The sequence below is a fragment of the Stigmatopora nigra genome, chromosome 11, assembly GCF_051989575.1.
Source record: "Stigmatopora nigra isolate UIUO_SnigA chromosome 11, RoL_Snig_1.1, whole genome shotgun sequence".
Lineage (NCBI taxonomy): Eukaryota > Metazoa > Chordata > Actinopteri > Syngnathiformes > Syngnathidae > Stigmatopora > Stigmatopora nigra.
The window spans coordinates 13,544,086-13,568,323 of NC_135518.1; the positions used below are offsets into that span (position 1 = coordinate 13,544,086).

The following is a 24,238-nucleotide window of genomic DNA, read 5'->3' on the forward strand; positions in this document are numbered from 1 at the left end:
ATCGCTTCACATAGTAGCTCTAAAAAATCTGGCTTTAAATGAGTCAATACACATTACATATTCCCTTTAAATCCATTTTTTTTAAATTCCTTTTTATCATACTTTGTAGCTTTTGGTCCTCATTAGAGACGAAATGCAAAATGTCTACCGACACATACATTTTTTTTTTTGACAAAAACGGCGACACGGGCTCTAATTAGCTTATTTACGCCACTTTCTACACAAAAAAATAAACATTGAAATGCAAAATAGGACTGACTACATTTACGTAAACACGTAATCAGAAGCCGAGGCTTAAATCGAAGTAGAAAAAGAGGAAATGTGTAATTGTCCGGCTAAGACTTCCATCATTTACACAGGCTGATAGTGAAGTAGCCAGAGGCTGTGGGTATCTCTCTCCAATGCTATCTTGCTCTCTCCCTCCCATACTTGACAAGATAGACCATTTTTTTGTCGTTGTCGGATCGAAGACGGGTTGGTTAAAGATCTTTGCTGCCCCCTAATGGTTCTGTGAAGTCTAGCAAATGTCCTTAATGTGAAGACAACCTAAATAGGACCTGGTTTTAATGTGGTGAGATGGAAGTTGAGCTGTGATAGTGTGCGTTTTTGCGATGTACAAAATACATGCATGGGAGGCTGGTACGACATTCTAAATCAAGCCAAGGGATGAATATTTGTCCATCGATTGGTCTGCACCATCACCCCCCGCGATCCTTTTTGAGGTTAAGCAGTTTAGAAGATGAATTAATGTAAATATTTGTTAGGGATACCCGTTTTGAGACAAAAATAAAATGAATAGAAGGAAAATAATGACTAAAAATGGAACATTTTTGGTTGGATTTAGGTTATGAGAAGTCTCAATTAATAATTAAATGCAATATTTGTACAATGTTAAAATTATGGAACACAAATATTGTGTATAGTTACACATTTGAATTTGTATTTACAGTTTAGAAGATGAATGAATAAAAATATTTGTTAGGGATGGCCATTCTGATCCAAAAATTGTAAAAAAGAATGAAAAGATAGACAAAAAATGAAGCATTTTTGTTTTGTAAAGTCTCAATAAACAATTAAATTCAATATTCGTTAAAATCATAGAACATAAACAAGATAGTATTACACATTTCAGTTTGTATTTAGTAAACTTAATGCATCTAAATTGTCAACAGCCATAGTGACCTTATGTTTTATTCTTTATTAGAATTGCAGCCTTGGTTTTATTTTATCATTTTCTGTCCATAAACGCCATTTTTCTGTCTCTATTTTGTATTTTTTGGGGTGCTGCAGTTGCCACTCAGGTTTCAGCGGACCCCAATGCGACACCAAGGAATACAACGTTCTCTACGTAGTCCCGGGCTCTGGCAAACTGCACTACGTTCTCATCGCCTCCGTCATCGGAGCCCTGCAGGTGGTCATCATCTGCGTGGTTGTGCTCTGCATTACGAGGTGAGTCACGCCACACGCCCATACTAATGAGCACTGGCGCTCGGGGGTGCCGGAGGGGAGTCGGTCTTTGCTATTTACGTACTTGAACTTGTCCAAAATGCCCGACAGGTCACCTTGATTTAAAACGGGGAATCAGGAAATAAACATCTATAATCTTCATTTGAATTTGATCCTAAAAAAGAAAGTCGGCACTTTCCCGGGCCGCATAAAATGATGCGGCGGGCCAGATTTAGCCCGCGGGCCGCCACTTTGACACCTGTAGAATTTGATAAACTGCTAACAGTCTAATTTCAGCACAATTTGCTTTGCTTTTCTACAAATTTTATACTTATGTACCTGGAAAAGCAATTTTAACCCTTCATATATTTACATCTAAACTTGCTATTCCACCATGTATAAATAACATGGAATTTAATGCTATATCCTTTTATTCTTTCCTTGTATCGTCTTCTGATTCTTGGTCAAATATCTTCCTCTGGAAACGTGTACTGCCAGAATGCATTTTCAATCAAAGTACAAATGAGATGTGAATGTAATTTATGTAAAAATTGTCTTGGCTGAACACTTATGGCAAGATGAGTTGAAATTGCGTCTGGGCGCACAAACGCACACCTGTTCCGCTGACACTAATGATCCATATTCAAATTGACGGCAAATGAAATTTGGAGATTTGATCCCGGCGGCTAATTTCCCCGAAATATTAATACTCATCATCTCATATTTCCCCATCTTATTTAATTTGATCCTTACCTGGAGGACATATGACATATTGGCATAGAATGAATGTGTGCTTCTTCAAAACACTCAAGGTTACATAATTCAAGTGCCCAAATATAGATTTAATATCACTACCATTTTTTTCCAGTCTATATTTCAAAGTACACACATTTCATCATATAATTCCTTAATGGCAATTACTGTATTACTTTGTTTAATCTTCTGGCAATTGTGTGCTATATATTCATTCGTTATCAAGAACGTGGTGGACGTTTGGTCGCCGGACGTTTGGTCGCCGGACGTTTGGTCGCCGGACGTTTGGTCGCCGGACGTTTGGTCGCCGGACGTTTGGTCGCCGGACGTTTGGTCGCCGGACGTTTGGTCGCCGGACGTTTGGTCACCGGACGTTTGGTCGCCGGACGTCTGGTCGCCGGACGTTTGGTCGCCGGACGTTTGGTCGCCGGACGTTTGACAACATGACAGAGTTTACTGTTGAAACCAGCTCTCAGAATTATATTCACCTGGGCCGACTTTCTGTTTTAGGATCAAATTCAAATGAAGATTATAGATGTAAATTAAATTTCCTGATTTTCCCCCTTTTAAATCAATAATTGTCATTTTTTAATCATTTTTTTCTGTTTTTAGATCAAAAATCCTTTTGTAAAATCTAAAAATATATTTTAAAAAAGCTAAAATAAACATTGTTTTAGATCTATAAAAAAACGGAATATTCAGGGCCTTTAAATCCAGTTCTTTTAATCCATTTATAAAAAACAATCTAAATATTCTATCTAAAATGGTCCATCCCACATGAAATCAAGTTGACGTTAAAGCCGCCTGCCAACCAACCCGAGTCTGACACCCTTGCTTTTGTCTCTATTCCATATAAAAGCTGCAAATATTTCCTTATTGTCCATTTCTGTCTCTTTCCCCCCTCCAGAAAGTGCCCTCGCTCCAACAGAATCAACCGTCAGAAGCAAAACAATGTCCACTTCAGTTCGGAGAACACCATGCGCGCCTCGACTCGACTTATCTGAACCCATCGGACGAAAAACGGCTGATCTTACTCAACATCCCCCACATTTTGTAGAGAAACCCATCCAGAAAAACCTGAAAAATAGAATCTGCTACCCTCTCGTGGTCGGGCCCACCCCCCTCTCTCTCTTCCACAATTCCCACTGAACGCCCAAAGAGAGCAAGGGGGGGTGCCGGAGTCTCTACCAAACCCGAAAGGACAGAACTGGCATGCTAGTGACTGCAAAACTCACACAAAAACACACAAATACACACAAAAATGGCGAATGTTATGGACAGCGTCACTTTAAAGGTCTCTTGGGAACACATCTTGGTGGGTAATGTGTGGGTGAGGGCCTGAGAAACACTGAATGTGGGTAAGTGTGAATATATTAGATGTGGGAGTTTTGGTAGATGCGGGTTAGCCGGTGTCTGTCATTTGTAGTCGAGGGGGAGAAACTCAAAAGTGGGCTAGTCCCAAGCAGGGTAAAAAAAATGGGGGACTTTCATTAAGGTTTTTCTGTTATTCCAATGGGGATTGGGGTGTTTTTTTTGGGGGGGAAGGGGGGGGATACACGTGATGCCTTGCACCTTGTGTTATAGGAGACCCCCAAAGGGAGGTCTTGATGTTAATATAGAGCTCTTCTTCGGTTGTGACTTCGATGACTTCGGCTATTGTATCTCCAGTTCTGTTTCCATGAGTTATTACGACGTTGTCTCTATGGGGTCAATTTTTTTCTTTCTGTAAATGTAAATAAATAATTTATATCACGAAATGTAACACTGTGTTTGTTTTAAGTCAATGGCCTGGACATATGGGTGTGAATGAGGGATTTGGTGTCATCATGAAATAATAGTCAACAATGCAATAACAACTATATCTTGCATATCATTGGAATTTTTTTATGGCATAAAGTGGTCAAAATTGAACAAAAAATGAGTGGAACTCACCATATTGGATGACTGGTTGTGATTCTTTGTGTTCTGAGGTCATCACTGTTGATTGGAATCACCTAGCCAGTTTAGATCAGCAGGGCAAATGGCGGAATTTGATTGGAAGAGAGTGAAAAGTACTTGTGGGAGACTACACAGATGCTCCTCTAGTGTTGGGAATGTGTAAATGTGTGTGTGTGAGTGTGTGTGGAGGCCACATCAACAGTTGTCGTGGCCGAGTGGTTAAGGCGATGGACTAGAAATCCATTGGGGTCTCCCCGCGCAGGTTCGAATCCTGCCGACAACGGTACTTTTTGTATAATTTCTCAATGTTTTTCCCATTCTCGGCCTGTTAAATGTCTTTATGTGGATGTGAGTGTGTGTATGAGTGTGTATGAGTGTGTGTGAGTGTGTGTGGTAGTCACAACAACAGTTGTCGTGGCCGAGTGGTTAAGGCGATGGACTAGAAATCCATTGGGGTCTCCCCGCGCAGGTTCGAATCCTGCCGACAACGACTAGTTTTGCATAAATTCTCAATATATTTCCCATTATTGACCTGTAAAATGTCAATACATAAGACTTTTTCCCCATATTTATGGATAACTCATTAATTTCTACTCTGATTACTGACTTATGCTGGATTAGCCATAGTTTTCTGCCATTGCCAGTGAATTATTTAGAGTATTAAGTGCAATGTAAATGTATAAATCTGTTAAAAAATGGCCATCAAAGCAGTTCATCCCCCTCGTCTTTGAGTCCCCAATAATCCCTTATCTCACAGGTTTCCCATGGGAAATGTTATAACTTTTTTTTTTTGTGACAAGCCCCAAGCCTGGGAGGGCCAGGGCAGGAAATATCCGGGAATGCCAGAGTGAGTATCCACTCTCATCAGAACTCCAGGAATGTTGTGTGCATGACAGACAGCCATTGGCTTGACCTATACACTTACTTTTCACTCTGAACCAATCATGTAAAAAATGCTTCCCTGTGGACAGTTTTTTTGCAAATTATTCACAACTCAAATGCAAAAAAAAAACACATTAAAATCGCAATTGCGCACTACTTTCGTCTTCTCTGCGCAGCAGCAATCATATGGCGCGCAGTAAATAAAATCCAAACTTTTTTATTATTATTTATAACTGTTTTTTGTGTTTTAAAGCATATTTACCATGAAAAATTAGAGAGAACATTGACATGCACCTGCTTATGGCAGTTGTGATACAGGTGTGCCCATGGCGAGCAATGATGATGTCACAGGGAGGTTGTCTTTCTGCGCAAAACAACAAAAAATCAGAGGTAACATTGTTTGACGCGCTTTACTTTGAAAAAACACCGCCAAGAAAGATGGGTCGGCGAGAGAGCATGTATTGATTTTACAATCAACAAATTGTAAAGCATCCAGTAGCGAGAAAAGATGGTGCCACTTTAGTTTGAGAATGAATGCTTTGGCACTTGCACAGCAAAAAGCAACAAATAACACGGCAATAAACAACAAGGGAGCGCTTTGGTCATTGCAAAGTGCTCTATTAGCTTTTATGATAGATATCAGAGAATAGAGAGTGTATACTTTTAGTCAACGTTTGTTCCCGTGCACAAAAAAGTGTTCATATCTTGACCTCTAGAGGGCATGCAATAAATACTCTCCTTTTCAGATAAAGGATCTTTTTCAGTGTCCGCTTTTGACAAAAAGAAAATCATCGAGATTAGGATTTTTAAAATATTAGATAAGAAAACAGGAAATGTGGGAATACAGAGGAAAGGTGGTGGGACAGTGGAAAGAATGACAGGATGGGAGCATCGTGGACGCCATTTTGGCCCCGTTGAGCCATAGTGGGTGGAAAAATTCCAATATTTGTGGAGCTCATATATTTATTTTTTAAAATCCTCTTAGGAATTATTGATCCCGAAAGCCAGAAAAAGAAAATATGTCAAATTTGGAGGTTCGGGTTGTCATAAAAAGTGATTTTTTTGTGCCTTAGTTTTGATTCTTGCATGTATAGACTATAAATTCAGTGGAAATTATGTGTTATTGCTCGGAAAAATAAACAACTGCGTGAAACCTTTGCAGTGGCGATAACAAAAGGCCAGAAAAGCCTGTCTGGACATGGATGAGCTCATTGTTGGGACAGGGATTTCCACATTTCCATGTCAGAGTGCCCTGTGACACCAGACTAGGCTCTCAGATGAGAACATCGCATAGGGGAGGGGCTACCACACATATTTTGGAACATCAAGTCAAGAATTTAAAAGATAATAAAATGTGCAAGGCAATAGTACAGTTGAAAAGGTAGGTAAGTGGAGTACAGGGTTAAAAATTAGTGAAATAAGAAAAGATGGGGCTGGATAATGAATGCTGAAAAAGAGGAACAAGTATGATAAAGAAGAACGAGTATGATAAAGAGGAATAAGTACGATAAAGAGGAATAAGTACGATAAAGAGGAACAAGTAGGATAAAGAGGAACAAGTACGATAAAGAAGAACGAGTACGATCAAGAGGAATAGGTACGATAAAGAGGAATAAGTATGATAAAGAGGAACAAGTACTATAAAGAGGAACAAGTAGGATAAAGAGGAACAAGTACGATAAAGAGGAACAAGTACGATAAAGTGGAATAAGTAGGATAAAGAGGAACAAGTACGATAAAGAGGAATAAGTACGGTAAAGAGGAACAAGTACGATAAAGAAATGTTAGTTGACACAAATGTGATGAGATCAGGTTGAAAATGTGTGAAATGAGATTAAAATTTTGCAAAATTAATTTATCATAATATAAATGATGTGTACAAGACTAAAACTGCATATTAAAAAAGAATGAATACAATGTTTTCCACTTTTTCATCATCACTTACAAATATTTTATTTTATTTCCCTGTAAACTCTACTGAATAACATCTTAATTCCCCCAAAAACACATTTTCATCCCATTGAAATACCCCTTAAATCAACAACATTAACATCCAAACACTTGTCTACCCAAACTTTTTTTAAAAACACACAATATCCACGACACACAAGCTAAACAGGAGTGGTCGGTCTAACACGAACAACACGACCAGGAAAGGCCACACATTGCCTTGATGTCTCCGTCAGTAGAGGTTACGCCTTCCACGTTGCCATGGTGACCCGGCCCCTCCCTTTGGATCGCGGGGGAGGTGTTTTGAAAGTTCACGGCATGTTTGTGCTTGCATGAAGAGAGAGAGAGAGAGACCGAAAAGGGGCGTGGGCGCCCAAATCACTCACTCGCAAAGTTCCCTCGCCGCCAACAGGATCTCCTCGCCAGACCACCTGCACGCCATGGAAGAAGAGCCCCCCAAATCGGAGATGTCCCACCCGGAAAGCAGCGGGGTGACGGGTAGCACCCACACCATCCCCGAAACGGCGCCCGAAAATACGGAGCTCCTCATCCCTAGTTGCAGCCCAACATCCGCCTCTGCCTCCGTCACCCCCACGGGAACCCTAGCCCGCTTGGGTCTGAAGGTACCCGGTAGTTCAACTTCCCCGACCCCCTCCTCCGCTGCCCCGGGGAGCCCGGCAGATCGTGGTCAGGTGAGCGCCATTACCGTGGTGGCTCTGCTGGATAAGTTGGTGAATATGATGGAGGCGGTGCAGGATAACCAGCAAAGAATGGAGCAGAAGCAAGCTGATTTGGAGGGTGCCGTGAGAGGGGTGCAGGGTGACGTGAGCCGCTTGTTCAAAACCCATGTAGGGACGTCTAATAGTGTGTGCAAGCTGCTGGAACGCTCGCGTAAAGTGAGCGGAAACCTCAAGGAGGTGAGGGAGCGCTTGGATAAGCAGGCCGTGCAGGTGAAGAAGCTGGAGAATAACCATAGTCATCTTCTCAAGAGGAACCACTTTAAAGTTCTCATCTTTCAGGTGAGGGTGGAGAACGGAATAGGCCTTGTTTAGGATTTGATTGTGTGTTTCTTGAATTAGATACAGCTAAAAAAAATGGTGGTGGATTTCCCTATGGAGTTAAACTATTAAACTATATAGATCTCGTCTTAAAAAAATGGATTTAGTGCCAAATGTGGACATGTTTTAACATGTGATTCTATTTAATGAATGGCGATAGGTAGATTGATAGGTTAACTCAGGGGTGTCAGACTTGGGTTGGTTTGTGGACCGCGTTAACGTCAATTTGATTTCATGTGGGTTGGACCATTTTAGATATAATATTTAGATTTTTTTAAATAAATGGATTAAAAGCCCTGAATATTCAATTTTTTTATAGATCTAAAACAATGTTTATTTTAGATTTTTTTTAACTATATTTTTAGATTTTACAAGATGATTTTTGAACTAAAAACAGAAAAAGTGGATTAAAAAATGACAATTATTGATTTAAAAGGAGGGAAATCAGGAAATTTAATATACATCTATACTCTTCATTTTAATTTCATCCTAAAACAGACAGTTTTACTTTTCCGGGCCACACAAAATGATGTGGCGGGCCAGATTTGGCCCCCGGGCCAACACTTTGACACATATGGATTAACTGGACCTTTACATCTTGTAAAAAAACATACTTCATTGGGTCAGTGTCAGGTAAAATATAACAAAAAATCTTAGACACTAATAAGGATGGAGACATATCCCTTATGGAAAATGACCAAGTTAGTGAAATTAAATCCAGTGGATGGAAAGAACAACTCGATTTGAATGCTTTTTTTTGCATCCATATTTAACGGCAGGTGTTTGCACATTTATTTTTGAAGCAAGTTGGCACTCATTCATTGAATTTCCTTCAGGGCCGTCAAAACTTGTCAAGCAGGAACCTGCAGAGCTCCACTGACTAATGACTGCAAAACCATTGCTTTAAACACAACATAAGGCCTTATGTGCATACTTTTTAAAGTATTTATTCGGTAGAGATAATCTAGTATTTTGTAAGTGGCGCCCCACCAAATATATATCAATATTTTTAGATGTTGTTATACTAAAAAGGAAGTGTTGAACTTTTGAGACCATGCTTTTAAAATCCTCGATTCTAGGTGTTGTTTTTATGTCAGTTTAGAAGTGGTTTGAACTAGTTTGAGTTGGTTTAATCTCACTCTTAATCCCAATTCGAGAAAGTTGATGTCAGTGAGTTTTTTTCTACCAATGAAGAGGCAGGAATAAGTTTTCACAAGGTAGACCGGTCATTTTTCTCTTAGGAAGTTAAGAAAAAAGGGTGTGTCTGGGAAAGGGTTGAATTGGGATAATAGAAGAAGGCCCCCCCGGGTTCCAAGTGGATCTACTTTCACCCCCGCGGACATTCAGTTGCCTTTCATACGTTTTAACCACCGTTTGTGGTAACCCGAGACAGGTGATGAACGGGAGATATGTTCTTCCAAAATGGCCGAGGGAAAGGAAGAATATTCCCCGATTTAATACCTTGATAAAGCCAGAAGAGAACTGGATTCAGTAGGGAAGTTATTCCAGTTCTTTTTAGTTACAGGTGGGATTTTTTAAAGGTTTTATTGTACTGTATTGTTATCTAAAATAAAAGCAGTTTTTTGTTATTATTTAAAATGTTATGTTGGTGGTGCTAATTTGTTGTTTTTTTTGCATGGGAAAAATGGCAGGCGTTTTGAGAATGGCGAGGAAGTGGAGCGCAAGGTGCGATGGGAGGGGAAGGCGGGGTTTACTAGGTAGAGAGGCGCCCATGTGGGTGGAGACTTCAATGTTGACTCAGCCGGAGCCGCTAAGAGTTTTGAATCATCTTGGTCATCTGGTTTCCCAGGTAGCAAAGCTCTGTTGTTCAATTACAGCAGGGAAGGGGAGGGAATTTATGGCTAGGGAGCCACATGTGGCTCTTTTGATAGGTGTATATGGCTCTCCGCTAACCAGTTAGGTAGAATATGGTGGAGGGGGTCATAATTTTGTCAAAGGAATCCAAAGTTTGAGTTATTTTAATAAATAGGACAACATTATTACTTTTTTATTTTTGTCAAAGTGGTGGCCCGGGGGCCAAATCTGGTCCGCCACATCATTTTATGTGGCCCGGGAAATTAAATCATGAGTGCCGACTTTCTGTTTTAGGGTCAAATTAAAATGAAGAGTATAGTTGTATATTAAATTTCCTAATTTTCCCTCTTTTAAATCAATAATTGTAATTTTTTAATCAATTTTTCCATGTTTTTAGTTCAAAAATCATTTTGTAAAATCTAAAAATATATTTTTAAAAAGGCTCAAATAAACAATATTTTAGATCTATAAAAAACTGAATATTCAGGACTTTTAATCCAGTTCTTTTAATCCATTTATAAAAAGTCTGTCAAAACATGATCTACAATGTCTTTTTCTGTGTCTGTATTCTCACCTTCTTGCAAGAGTTAATTTCCCGAATACGAGATGAATAAAGTTATCTAATCTAATCTAAAATATATCAATGTGCATCTACATGGTCATGATAATGAACCTATATATATTCAAAATAAAAAGGGTGTGTTAATGTACTATGTAGGACAGCTTTGTGTGTGTAAGCGTGCCATTGTACTTGTTACCCAATCGCTTATTATTCGGGTGTGTTGGAGCCAGGGGTATGAAGTTACCAAGCCAGAATGGAGACTTTAGCAAGCCTTAGGTTAAATATTTAAGGATGATTGGTATATAGGTGCATAGAATAGGCTGAGTGGAGTTTTTATATAGTTTTTATACTTTGCTAATTGTTAGCTACTCTATCTACACTGTCCACTTTGTCTTTGCATAAGAAAAAAATGGATTGTGAACACTCTATAGTCTGTATGTGGCCATTGAAGTGGAAAGACAGAGGGTTCTACTGTATGTGGGAAGAACCACCCGGTTGCTTTTGACTGGGGTCAGTAAAAAAAACAAAAAAAAACACCAAAAAAATGGTGTTTGCTGCATTACGGCATTCTCTTGCATAATATGTACTAATGAGGATCTTCATTACTGTTGCTCGTCCTATTGTGTTGGTTTTTGTGGGCAAGCACTGAATGATACATGCACAAAAATATGTCTACACACCCCGTTTTCAGTGTTGCATAATCATTTAAAAACTTTTTTTAATTTATGAAGTGAAACCTGTTCTAATAAATCATTTTTAAGGGGAAAAATAGCAATTCTATATCAAAAATGGGGTTGCTGAAGTGTCCAAAAATGACAAAAACAGGTATTTGTATGTCAGATTTGAAGGTTTTTAGTGAATATTTTAAGATAACATTGTTTTTGGAAGAAATCTCAAATTTAATTGCTTTTTTAATGGCTACATTGCAACTTTTATGCTAAAAACTGATAACTGCCAAAGTCATTTTTTGCTTAACTGTCCTAACAGCATTGTCGGAAGTGTCCAAAAATTGATAAAAAATATATTTGTATGTGTCAAATTCAAATGTTTTTGGTAAATCTTTTAAGATAACATTATTTTTGGAACAGATCTCAAATTTAATTGCTTTTTTAACGGCTACATTGTACCTTTTGTCCTAAAAACAGATAACTGCCAAAGCCATTTTTTGCTTACCTGCCCTAACAGCATTATCGGAACCGCACCCATTTTTTCTTCAAAAAAAAAAAGATTGACGTTGACAAGATCAGACAGGAAAGTTGCCTTAAAGATATTAACAAAATAATTTTCAAACATTTTTAATAAAATCTCAGCCTTGTACGGCAACACGTTGCGTTGCCAGAGCCAAAACTCTCATAACATTCCGACTAATGAGTCCCTCCTCGTAAATTAATTATGTAATGAGACAAAAACTGTATAGAAAAGTGTGTGAGCCGAAAAAATTTGAAAGAAAGGGACCCCAATCCTAATTGCAACGTGACTTTGCGCTGTCCTTCTTCGGTCTATTAGTGTGCCTCGGCAACCTTTTGCTTGTTTTTATATGAAGGTTTTAATATAACTGCGTTTAAATGCTAATGTTTACCATTCCATCAGTCATTGACACTTAACCAAACAAGGGTGAAGAAAATGGGGTGTGTTCACTAGCCTCACCCTGCAGATCTTTTTCAGTTGGAGGAAATGAAGCCAGAAAATGCAAAGTCATCTCAACGGAAAGCTTTAAAACGGTCAAAAATAAATGCAATTTAAAGGAAGAATTAATATGACTCAGGGATGTGCAAACTACGGCCCGCGGGCCACATACGGGCCAGTTAGGGTTTTGAATCCGGCCCGCCGACGTTGTCCGAATGTTTTTTTTTAATATCCCCAAGATGGCGCCATCATGCGGAAGCCAGTGGCAGTAGCTTTGTCCATTCTTATTTTTTTGGGTGTTTTACAGCCCCTTTATCTTTTTTTAAATTAAAATTTTAATATTGCTTTATACATTCCTTTACTTACTTTATTTTGTACTTTATACTTTTTACTTTAATGATGAGTGATGAGTATGTTAATACTTTACTCATTTTTTTCTGTTTATGTTTCATATGTACTGTTAACGGATGCACTTTTTTATGTGTATCGTATCTTGTGCTGACTAAGCCTATCTGTCAAATTTTTAAAGTCAATATGGCCCCCGGTAGTACAATAGATGGCATAAATATGAGAAACTGAAGGTTGAAGCTCTTAAAACAAGGTGACTGAGTTTCATCACCTGGAATTTGAAAAAGGCCAAGGTAACATACTGTACATTTTTACCATTTTAAGCGAGTGAACATGCTAATGACAATGTTGCAATGACATGTTTGACATTTTTAGAGTTTGGCATTTGGAGTTGGAATTTGATTTTAAGACGACCACTGGGCTGCAAAATTTGAACATTGTGTATTTTGGGTTTTTTGATAAATATTTCTTAACATTTTTGTCAGGAATTAGAACACAATAACCATTTTCAATTGGAATAAAATAAAAACTAAGTCAAAAAACTTCTATGAATGTTCTTATGCAACAACCTTGATTCACAAAACAATTTGCACTAACTTAATCCAACAAAATGCACTTCTAACAATGATTATATCCCAAGATTGGAAGTAAAAAAACAATAAATTGCATGCTTTTATTGTCATTCTACAAGTATATCAAGATTTTAAGCTTCAGTAGTACAAAAAAAAAAACAGACAAATAAATACTCCATAAATTAAAAAAATAAAGGAAATTGACAGAAAAACAACAATAAAGGGAAAATACGTGTTTTTGCTTAAAATTGTACTGTTGTACTGTTGACTTTTTTGACAGAACAGTATCAGATGATTAAATTTCCTTTGCTTGTCTTCTTCCTTCCTCCCAAATATCTACTAATAATACGCAGTAGTCATGCTGGGATAACCTTGAAAAAGACTTCCTGCTTTTGCAACAGGATACATGTGTGTAACATATATGATGCTGATAAGGCATTATTTTAGTTCTGCTTCTTACTGATTGGATTAAAGTATTATCTTGAGGGAGTTTGGGTTAGCTCAATGTCAAGTTTTTTTGTTGAGGGAGTGTTTTGGCATTTTATTTTTAGTTGTTTACTTCGTTTTGGGTTAAATATTGGATTGGATAACTTTTTTGGGGAGATTTCGTTGTCATAGTAGCAAGAAGGTGAGAATACAGACACAGAAAAATACATTTTAGACATAAATAGATAGGTAATAAGTAAAAAATGAGTATATTATGATACAAGCGTGGACATGGAACAAATGGAATTAATGTAGGAAGGCTTATGTGTACTTTATTGTTGTGTATTTCCTATATAAGTCCCAGTTACCATGGTTTTTTGGCACTAAAGTACAGTATTTTAATGAACCAATATCCATCAGCAACACTGAATGAGATGGGACCAGACTAGACTTGTAGAAAATGGATTATATTTTTAAATCGGGCAGAAATTGACATCTATTTTGAGTGAAAGCAAAGTACTAGGATTGTTTCATGCTACAACACGTTTTTTGTTTGCTAGTTATGCTCTTACATAACATTTTTTTTATCAAGATTGGGATCACAAAGGTGTCAAGTTCATGAAAAGCAAGTGCTTGTATAAAAAATATATTGGGATAAAAAAAATTGTTAGATTAGACTCAATGAACTCAAATAGGAACTTTTTATCTGAATGTTTACCTTAAAAAATACCCCCAAAACTAGTATTTAACTCAAATGCATTTAATCTTCTCTCCAAATTGCATTACTACAGAAATTTTTTTTAAAAAAAAAGGTAGTGTAACATATGCCATGTGCCATAAAAATTTCACTTTGGCCAAATCAAAAACATGATTTATGGTATCTTAAACTTATTTATTTTCTTCATTCATTTACAAAGTCTTCCAGCTGATCTGGTCTGCCCGGTTTTTTGGGAGTATGTGTTAATAACACCCCATAGAAAGAACGTTCCTTAAGTACCCTTGGTATTCTGTCACTTTAAGCACTCTTAGAATGTCTTTTGAAGCGCCATTCTCCAAAAAAAAATGCAGTCATTCTCATAGTAACGAAAGCCCTTGAAAAGTTGGCCAAAATTTCCTCATGTCAACTCGCGGTTTATCAGTTCTTACACGCATAAGTACATTGATTGAAATTCATGATAGAAGATGTAGATAGCAAGAGCTGACTTGTTCTGGTCTTCATTTGGCACAAACATAAGGTTTTGGTACTCGGGCGTTTGGTCGCCGGTCTTTTGGTGACAGAGAGTTTACTGTTGAAACCAGCTCGCAATATTATATTCATGAGAGAGAGTTTAATATCTAAGAGAGAGAGTTTAATATCTAAGTACTGTTTAATATCCAAGTACTGTTTAATATCTAAGTACTGTTTACTCTCTAAGTACTGTTTAATATCTAAGTACTGTTTAATATCTAAGTACTGTTTACTCTCTAAGTACTGTTTAATATCTAAGGACTGTTTAATATCTAAGTACTGTTTCATATTTAAGTACTGTTTCATCTCTAAGTACTGTTGAAAACAGTAGATATTTAGATATTAAACTCTCTCATGAATATAATTTTGAGAACTGATTTCAACAGTACTTAGATATTAAACAGTACTTAAATATTAAACAGTGCTTAGATATTAAACAGTACTTATATATTAAACAGTACTTAGATATTAAACAGTACTTATAGAGTAAACAGTACTTAGATAGTAAACAGTACTTAGATATTAAACAGTACTTGGATATTAAACAGTACTTGGATATTAAACTCTCTCTCTTAGATATTAAACTCTCTCTTGTGGATATAATTTTGAGAGCTGGTGTCAACAGTAAACTCTCTGTCACCATTTGACCGGCGACCAAACATCCAAGCATGAAAGTTTTTAACACAAACGTGCATTTTGTAATTATACCCCTTTATTTCATTTCCCTAGGAGGACAATGAGATACCCTCCAGTCTATCAGTCAAGGACTCGCTCAAGACCCCAATCCCAAGCGAGTATGACGCAGAATCCACTCAGCCCAACATGTCCATCGCCAGCTCAGTGGACGGTCTCCAGACCATCAGCCTTTCCTCGGACGAAGATCACTCGGTAGACCGAGTGGACGCCGAAGCGCTGGAGTGCGGTTTGGGTGGAAGTAGCTCCCACATGTTCGAGCGAAGATCCAACAAGTTCAAGCGCTCCAGTTTGAAGAAAGTAGATAGCATCAAGAAGGCCTTTTCCCGGCAAAGCATCGAAAAAAAGATGGCGCAGATCACCACCAAGATCGTCCCACCAGAGAAACGAGAAAAGATTATAAAGACCCTCAGTCCCACTCACCCTAAAAGCCCCTCGGCTAAAAGCTCTACGTTCAAGGTATCGCCAATGACCTTCAACGTCAAGAAAGTCCGAGATGGAGAAGTTCCTTCGCAAGAAAACCCATCGGGCGAAGGCGCCCATGTGGAAATCTCGCCAATGGAATGCTCAAGCGGAGATGTGGCGTTGGATGACCAGGCCGTCCAGAAAAGTCAAGAATTGCTTAATCGGTGCAATGTGGTTGGCGTCAAGGCGGAAATGGCCGTCAATGGAGATCCGCCAGGGGTTCAGTGTGAGATAAATGGCGACCGATCTGCTGGTTTGGCTGTCCCTGAGTGTGATGATGACGTTGGTGAAGATAAGCATGAGGAAGGAGAAGAGGCCCAAAAAAATGAAGAGAAGACGTCTCTGTCGGCAGCTGCTGAAACGGTTGCTGTCAATCAAGTTTCCTAAATATGAGGCTATGTTTTCGACATTATAAGAATATTAAAAAGAAATAAAAAATGTTTGTTATTGTTAAAAATACACTACTTAAGGATGTATTTTGGTGGGTTGGAAAAGGAGGTAGTGGAGAGTTAAAAAATGTACTCTGAAGTACATTAGGTTTTGCTATTAGTTTTATGTGTAAATATAACTATGATCACAAAATGATTGGCATCAACATATTTTTGGAGAAATGTACTTTTTTTCCCTATTTACACAGAGATATAGCACTATTTTGATGAATTTTGGGATGTCAAAAAATATATATACCCAAAAATGGTCATATATTAGTCAGCCATGCGTGACACAATGGGAATTGAACCCAGATCTGCCCACACTGTAGCCAAGTGAGTAAACCACTACACCATCATATAGTTTTGGGTTGACTATATTAGATATTAAATTCATTTAATCCATGGTTTGAAAATTGAGCAAAAATGACAATATATATGAACATAAATACTAATTAAGATTAACATTATAGAGTGCAGTAAACAGGTTTCTCATTTTACCACCAGTCCCCACTGCCAGTACATTTAATATGATAATACAACCTTTGTGTAGTTGGATCTGAATATAGTTGATAAAGATTTATGTTCAATTGTAGTAGGGAGGGAAGCTTCTTCATGAAAATTCCACACTTGGACATCTGCTGATCTCCAAGGTAACGCAACAAGTATTTTCCTTTTTTCTGGGCTTGTCTGGGTTCTTGCTACTAAAAAAAATAGCCTCTTTGTTTGGGTCTTTCTTGTTTTTATCTGAAAACTAGTAAATCTTTGGCAACAATACTAATTGGTAGTGAGTTGCTAGGGTTTGATGGAGTAACAATTGGAATTTAGGGGTTGCTTTTATAGGGGATTTATGTCCAATTTGTACTGATTCCAAAAGCAAACTACATAGTGACAGTATAGTAGCTTCCCATTATTTGGGGTAACAAGCATATACTTTCAATTCATTAATGTGGATATTGTAAAAGAGAATGTTTAGTCTACTTGTGATAATTTACTTTTGGGAGTATTTGAATGTTTAGTCTTATCTTTTCACTGGATGCTTTTTTTTTCTGATAACATAAAACATGCTGAAGCGAGTTTCTTTTGATTTTGGGAGACAATAAAGAAATACAAAAATATTCTTGTATCCTTTTCTTACTTTGCTTTTTTTTCATTTACTTTAAGCATATAGGTAATTCTGTTAGTTTTTTGTTTGTCTATAGTATATAGAGGGCATTTTTTGGAAAAGTGTGACTGGTATACAAATATTAAGTAACGTCAATATTTTTGTTAGCTGCCTAACTCTGAAAATGTGCCTTTATATAATATAATAAATCCATATTTGTTTGAGTCGGATGAACACGCTGACTGTGTGAAAAGTGGAAAACTGCAATTCTATATCTTTTATGTCATTTAATAGAAAAATGTCAGATGTTTCAATTGGCACATGGGAACTATTTTACTTGCATGACATGTCTTCTAAAAACCTGTTGATGTTGTTTTGTATTCTTTCCATGTTTGCACATCTGATGATGTATGGGATGAAATTAAAGTAGATGTTCATCAACAGTGTGTTGTCCTTTCTTGTCACGGTGCTTGTCTCCCTCTTGCGTCCAAAATACGCCACAGCTTCCTGAACACTTTTTAGTTTTCAGAGGAATTTTTCCTCTATACTTTTAATAAACCAGATTTTGATGTCTTCAGTGTTATGCATTTAATCAGATATTCACCCTAATTATTTGTATATTATAAGGTATATACCATGAGGGTTTTATTGTCACGGTGGCCGAGAGGTTAAGGCGTTGGACTCGAAATCCAATGGGGTTTCCCCGCACAGGTTCGAATCCTGTCCGTGACGTGACTTTACTTTTTTATGCTTAAAACATGGAAAATTGCACTTTGTATATATGTTAAACGAATTGTATTTTGGTGCAATTAAACTTGTAGTTTCCTATGAAGCCTAAATTATGCGTCGTAAACGACACGGAACTTCCTCCTCAAAATGGTATTTCCCACATTGACCCCTCCACAAAGAGGAAAATGGAACCGCTCTGGCAGTATATAAACAGAAACCGGCTGCCTAAAGTGACGTACGTCCCAAGGCATAGTAGAAGCAATAATGTGTGTGGCTGCTTGAGAACTTGCTTAGCTGTCCTGCTGCGTATTTTTTTAAAATCGGATAGATCAACAAACTTATTGGGGCTATTAATTCGCACTACTACCAACTTTAACCGGTTATTCAGTTTATAGAGACACATGCTTCCGTTAGTCACACTAATGTAACCCGACGACGCCAACAATGTCATTCTGAAAAGGTAACACAAAGAAAATGGAGTCGATCCATGTTATTTAATATCTATTTTTCTAAACATGAACATAGTTATAGAAGGAGGATCTTAAAAAAAGATGATCAAAAGCCTATCACAAGCCTAAACGCCAATAGTTTTTGAGTCGGGCTTTTCCAGACCGGTAGTTCCACTTAAAAGGCTTATAGTTATCAATCTTTACGCGATCGGTTAAAAAAACACTTATAAACACTGCTATTGTGTTTGATCGTTTCATTCGACTTGAAACGGCGTCTATAAAACGATCGGATTGAGTTCTGAAGGCGTTTTTGTCAAAGCTAATATGCTCAGCTAGCTTTGAATGGTGGGTGGATGGTCGGGTGGCATCGGCGCAGACAATGGCAGCAACCTCGACCGAAGCCGTCTTCTTGATTAAAGACGTCAAGCCTGGCTTGAAAAACCTCAATATTGTATTCATCGTTTTGGAAATAGGTAAGTTTTTAAGCCAGCACGATGGTTCTTGAATGTCCTTTACTCGGACTGCTTGTGCTCTTAAAGGTACAGGCACGATTTTAGGTATACATGTGTGTGTGCGTCTAACTTCCTGGTTGCCATTGACGGATCTCTCCGTCAATTGCATTGTAAAATATACGTCTACAGCCATGTTTATGTTTTATATATTTATAATACAATGTATTTTATTGTCCATACAAGTAGATCACACTTGTATATCAAATGATGTAATCTTGAACTGTATATGAGTATGCCATGTCTTTTTAATTAAAGGGTAAGCAATAAAAAATGTTTTTTCCATTCTGAAACTAGGACGAGTGACCAAGACGAAAGATGGTCATGAAGTGCGTTCTTGCAAAGTGGCGGACAAAAGTGGAAGCATTGCCATCTCAGTTTGGGATGAGTTGGGAAGTCTTATTCAGCCTGGTGATATTATCAAACTTACTAGAGGGTGAGTTGAAGTTTTTGCACTAAAAAGGCTGTAGACTGAAAAGGAACTGGCAATTGATTTGATTGAATTTTTTGTTTAGGTATGCATCAATATGGAAAGGTTGCCTGACGCTTTACACTGGCAGAGGTGGAGATTTACAGAAGATTGGAGAGTGAGTAATTAGTTGACACCCGTTCTGAAGGCTGTTTTTAAGTAAAGGCAATTTCTTGGTAATTCCAATGTATAAAAGAAATCTCAATCTAGTTCAAATTTAAAATCAAATGCATTTAGAGCAGGGGTGGGCAAACTTTTGGGCCCGGGGGGCCACATTGACTTTAAAAATTGGATAGATGGGCGGGGTCAGCACAAGATACGATACAAATAAAAAAGTGCATCCGTTAACAGTACATAAGAAACATAAACAAAAAGAAAGGACTAAAGTATGAACATACTCATCACTCATCATTAAAGTACAAAGTAAAATAAAAAGGAATGTATTAAGAAATATTAGTGTAATTTGAATGTGAAATTTAATAGATTTTTTTTGACAGATTTTGCATGGTATATTCAGAAGTGCCCAATTTTAGTGAGGCAAATCCTGAGCTGCTCGCCCAAAACAACCAGCAAAACAAGTCTGTAAGTAATAGTCACTTTTTAAAATGCTTATTGACTAATTTGTTGCCTATTCTTGCTGAATATTTCATTTTTTTTAAATTAAAAAATGTATTATTTTTGTCCATTAGGGCAAACCTGACCAAAACCAGAGGGGCAACTCTCCACCCAATCAAAATTCAGGTACATCCCCTGCACCAGGTAAGTACTACATTATACCCAGTAAACATAATATTCTCCTATTTTACTAAATTATAACCCAAACTAGGAAAAACAAACATCTCACCATCACTCTCAACCACCAGGTAACGGTTCTATGCCGCCATTTTCTGGCAATAACAGCGGCGGCAGTGGCCCCGCCCCTGGCGGGGTTCGAGACTCGGCGTACGGGCGACCAAACGGTCGTTCCCCTGGCAACGGGGCGACGCCCACTCCTGCCGCCGGAGCCCCGTCTACCGCGGCGAAGTCGTCGATTAATATTAGCAATGGCAGGGACCCCCGACGTGCCAAAAGATGAAAAACAAAACTCCATCTAGACCAGATCGGACTGAACTGAACCGAAACCGGATTTGACTGGATGTCATTCCCTTCTTTTTAAACTCACTTGAATTCAATTTGTTCTTGAGGAATACAAATACGATTCTGTCCTTAAAATCTTGGGAATCCTGCAATCGCAGTGCCAAACTTTCTCTTTTGGATTCATATTTTGCTTTTTTTTCAGCACAAAAACCGCGTCATCTTTGTCAAAAATTCCCAGGACATTATGTACGACTTAAACACTTTTTAAAGTGTGGAAAATGTTTGTCATCAAGGAACAGGAGTTTTTGTAAATGGCTTCTAAATGACAACCTTACCAAACTTCATCTGGATTTATAAGGAAGAAATCAGTCATTTTACTTACACAGATTTAGTTAAGTTCTACTTCCCTCTTACTAAACTACTTTTATTTGCTGTACCATCTTTTAAGTGGGACCACTTCAAACTGGCTGACAGGAGTTAACCAAATAAAGTTGACATCAGAAATGCAAGGTGTTCTCCTCAAGCACTTTGGTACATTTTCTTCCTTTTCAAGGCCCCTTTACACATTTACTGAGTGAACAACTTTAAGCAACATATTACTCCACCATTTCTTCATATCCTTTAGTTGCACCAAGCACCTCATCTATTGACTCCTGCTTAGTATTACTCCACATTTCTACTTGAAATGCACATTTGCATTGATGTCCAAACTCCATTGATGTCCATTAATGTCCATTTGAACTAAGATTGACTTTCAAACCTGTTCAAATGTTTTGGACAAATATTGCCACCAATGCAGTGATTGGGAACCTTTTTTGACGAAGAGAGCCATAAACAATTCATATTTTCAAACATTATTCCCTGAGAACTATACTCCGAATGTATAAGTCAAAATACATGGAAATGTGAGTATTTATTCTTCATTTCAACCACTTTGAAAGTCAAAAAAAGTGAATTCTTTTGAAAACATGGTTTAACTGTTGCTAATCAATGTGTATTAATGACAGAATCCATGCAGAAGAGCCTAAGGAAGAAAAAATATAATTTAAAATGGTGGAGCCATATGCACCCATCAAAAGAGCCACATATGGCTCCAAAGACATAGGTTTCCTACCCCTGGGTTAAAGCGTGTTGACTGGTAAGTTTTTTGGGGGGTTCAAATCCAGGTCAGTCCAGCTTTGTGGAGTTTGCATGGTCTAACTGGGCCTGTGTGGGTTTTCTTTGGGTACTCTGGTATTCTTCAAAATTCCCAAAAGACATTCATGGTAGGCTGATTGGACACTAAATTGTATGAATGTAAATGTCTGTCTACTTGTTCTTGCCCTGTGATTGGCTAGCCACCAATTCAGGGTGTCTTGAGGTCAGCTGGGATAGGCTCCAGCACCCCCTGTGATCCTAGTGAGGATAAAATACTTCAGAAAATGAGATATCGAAATGAGTTAAGGCTAAAGTTGCTTTATTTTTGTCCAGTTTCATAACGACATAGTCACATATATGTCTAAAAATATTCCCCATATTTTTATTATATAGTTTGGAATGACCTTTTGCAGATTTGTATACATTTGAAACTTTCATATTTACAAATACTACAGTGGTTTCCATCCTATGACAAAATATGTGGTGTGCATTTCAAAGAGGAAGTTTCTTTTTTAAATATATAGACGTGGTAGCCATTTCAAACCATCCGATTTCATCCAGAGCAACAAAAAAAAGGACAAGAGAAGTCAAGCTGAAGACATCCAAAAATGAGTAAGTAACATTTTTGTTTTAAATGGCTAAAATACATTCTTATTTAAACTTTTTTACTTTGTAATTATGGACTAATCTATGCCATTCTGGGAGTGGAAAAAAAGACAAGAGTTCTTGTTTCTTGTAGTTCTTGATGTCGTCTAACACCCTCACAACAACTACCAGGATGACTGGCAAGTATTGTATTGTATAATTTTTGAATATATTATATTAGGTGTAAAATTAAAGTGTTTTTTTAGGCTGTTATGCAAAATGGAAAATATTTTTTTTACTGAAGGACAGTGATTTATAGAATTGTTGTATTAAGTTTTAAGCAATTTAAAAGGTAATATTTTAATGGCAAAAATGTGAATTTACATTCAAATTTAGTCATTAATGAGCCAGTAATTATTCCCCATTTACTCCCATGCATTTAATTTTTACTGCTTGTCACTATTTGCATTTATTTAAGTTAAAATGGACAAAAAAGCTGCTGTTAATATTGAATTTTTAATGTCAAAATTTAACAATTTCTGCCTATAATCTCTTCTAATTTCAATTCCAAATTAAATCCACCCAAAATTGTAATAATTATTATTATTCCCCCTTTAAACCAAATCCACATCCATTTAATTCAAACAATTTTGAGCCAATTTAACTTTTTCCGACCTTCCAAAAACCTTCAAAACCTTTCCCAAACCTCCTCTCTCTAGATCTAAGCTCCTCCTCCTACACCATCGACTTTGGCTCCGCCTACGACGACCTCAACTACAACTACAACTTCACCTACAACGACACCGACTTCATCTTCAACCCCGAGACGCAACCCTGCAGCCCCTTCGCCATCCCGGACGCTGCTGGCATCTTCATCTGCATCTTCTACATCCTCATCTTCTTGGCGGCCATCCCCGGAAACCTGGCAGTGGGCGTGGTCATCGGCCTCAGTAAACACGCCCTCCCACCTTCAGACCTGTACCTCCTCCACCTGGCGGCTGCCGACATCCTATTGGCCGCCACGCTCCCATTCTGGGCCACCTCCGTCTCCAAGGGTTGGATCTTCGGGGACGGCTTTTGCAAAATAATCACGATTATCCAAGAACTCAGCTTCTACTCTAGCATCCTCTTCCTCACCTGTATCAGCGTGGATCGCTACACCGTCATCGTCCGAGCTACGGAATCGCGGCGTTCCAACCGGCGGCGAACCAGCTGGGGGGTCTGCATGGCGGTCTGGGCCATTGGCGCCTTCCTATCCTTACCAGGATTCTTCTACTCGTCGTTTTCGTCATCTGGTCACATGGTTTGCGCCGAATTCTACGACCCGAGCAGCGCCGACGAATGGCGTTTAGCCACCCGGGTTCTTCGCCATGGTCTAGGTTTCGTCATACCGCTAACCGTCATGCTACTCTGCTACGGGGTCACCGTCCAGAGGTTGCTAAGAGTCCGTGGCGGATTCCAGAGACAGCGAGCCATGAGGGTCATCGTTTCGGTGGTGGCCGCCTTCCTCTTGTGTTGGACGCCGTACCACCTGGCGGTGATGACTGATACTTTCTTCAGAGCGAAGATCGTGAGCTATGGATGCCCAGCGAGGACGGCGGTGGACCGGGCATTGTTGGGTACGCACAGTCTGGGATTGCTGCATAGTTGTGTCAATCCTGTGTTGTATGCTTTCGTGGGAGAGAAGTTCAGGAGGAGGTTGAGGCAGCTGATGAGGAAGGCCGGAGTCATGGAGAGGACTTCGGTGTCCAGGACCAGCAGGTCTTCGCTCACGTCTGACGCTACGTCAACGTTTATGTGAGGTATTCTTAAAGGACGGTTGGACTCAGATTTTTTGTCAAGCTTTTGTTGTTTAAAATGGCACTGGACGTTTGGTTGCCGGTCTTTTGGTCCCTTTTGGTCACCAGTCAAATGGTTTACTGTTGAAACCAGCTCTCAAAATTATATTCATGAGAGAGAGAGTAATATCTAAGTACTGTTTAATATCT

At 38.3% G+C, this 24,238-nt stretch overlaps 4 protein-coding genes and 3 non-coding genes across 7 annotated transcripts in view; all 7 read left to right on the top strand.

Annotated features, from left to right (window-relative positions):
- Positions 1 to 3,961, top strand: part of tmeff2a (transmembrane protein with EGF-like and two follistatin-like domains 2a) — a 74,266-nt gene extending 70,305 nt beyond the window's left edge. Inside the window, exons 9-10 of the mRNA XM_077728648.1 lie at positions 1,291 to 1,449; positions 3,107 to 3,961. Of these exons, the coding sequence (XP_077584774.1) occupies positions 1,291 to 1,449; positions 3,107 to 3,203 (256 nt within the window). The 3' untranslated portion in view covers positions 3,204 to 3,961. The remainder of the gene's footprint in view (positions 1 to 1,290; positions 1,450 to 3,106) is intronic.
- A 377-nt stretch (positions 3,962 to 4,338) lies between these two features.
- Positions 4,339 to 4,420, top strand: trnas-aga (transfer RNA serine (anticodon AGA)). The gene has a single exon. It is a non-coding gene; the product is annotated as a tRNA-Ser (tRNA).
- A 125-nt stretch (positions 4,421 to 4,545) lies between these two features.
- On the top strand, positions 4,546 to 4,627 carry trnas-aga (transfer RNA serine (anticodon AGA)). Its single transcript has one exon. It is a non-coding gene; the product is annotated as a tRNA-Ser (tRNA).
- A 2,705-nt stretch (positions 4,628 to 7,332) lies between these two features.
- On the top strand, positions 7,333 to 17,736 carry LOC144204549 (caveolae-associated protein 2-like). Its single transcript, XM_077728598.1, has 2 exons — positions 7,333 to 7,988; positions 15,334 to 17,736. Exons 1-2 carry the CDS (start codon positions 7,410 to 7,412, stop codon positions 16,147 to 16,149), a joined length of 1,395 nt encoding a protein of 464 aa, XP_077584724.1. The 5' UTR covers positions 7,333 to 7,409; the 3' UTR covers positions 16,150 to 17,736.
- Positions 17,737 to 17,945: 209 nt separating this feature from the next.
- On the top strand, positions 17,946 to 18,027 carry trnas-cga (transfer RNA serine (anticodon CGA)). The gene has a single exon. It is a non-coding gene; the product is annotated as a tRNA-Ser (tRNA).
- Positions 18,028 to 18,250: 223 nt separating this feature from the next.
- nabp1a (nucleic acid binding protein 1a) lies at positions 18,251 to 21,051 on the top strand. Its single transcript, XM_077728754.1, has 6 exons — positions 18,251 to 18,946; positions 19,280 to 19,418; positions 19,498 to 19,569; positions 19,949 to 20,033; positions 20,141 to 20,210; positions 20,315 to 21,051. The coding sequence occupies exons 1-6, from the start codon at positions 18,853 to 18,855 to the stop codon at positions 20,524 to 20,526; spliced, it is 672 nt and encodes a 223-aa protein (XP_077584880.1). The 5' UTR covers positions 18,251 to 18,852; the 3' UTR covers positions 20,527 to 21,051.
- Positions 21,032 to 24,051, top strand: cxcr1 (chemokine (C-X-C motif) receptor 1). Its single transcript, XM_077728626.1, has 2 exons — positions 21,032 to 21,059; positions 22,970 to 24,051. The coding sequence occupies exons 1-2, from the start codon at positions 21,032 to 21,034 to the stop codon at positions 24,049 to 24,051; spliced, it is 1,110 nt and encodes a 369-aa protein (XP_077584752.1).
- The last annotated feature ends 187 nt before the right edge of the window (positions 24,052 to 24,238 follow it).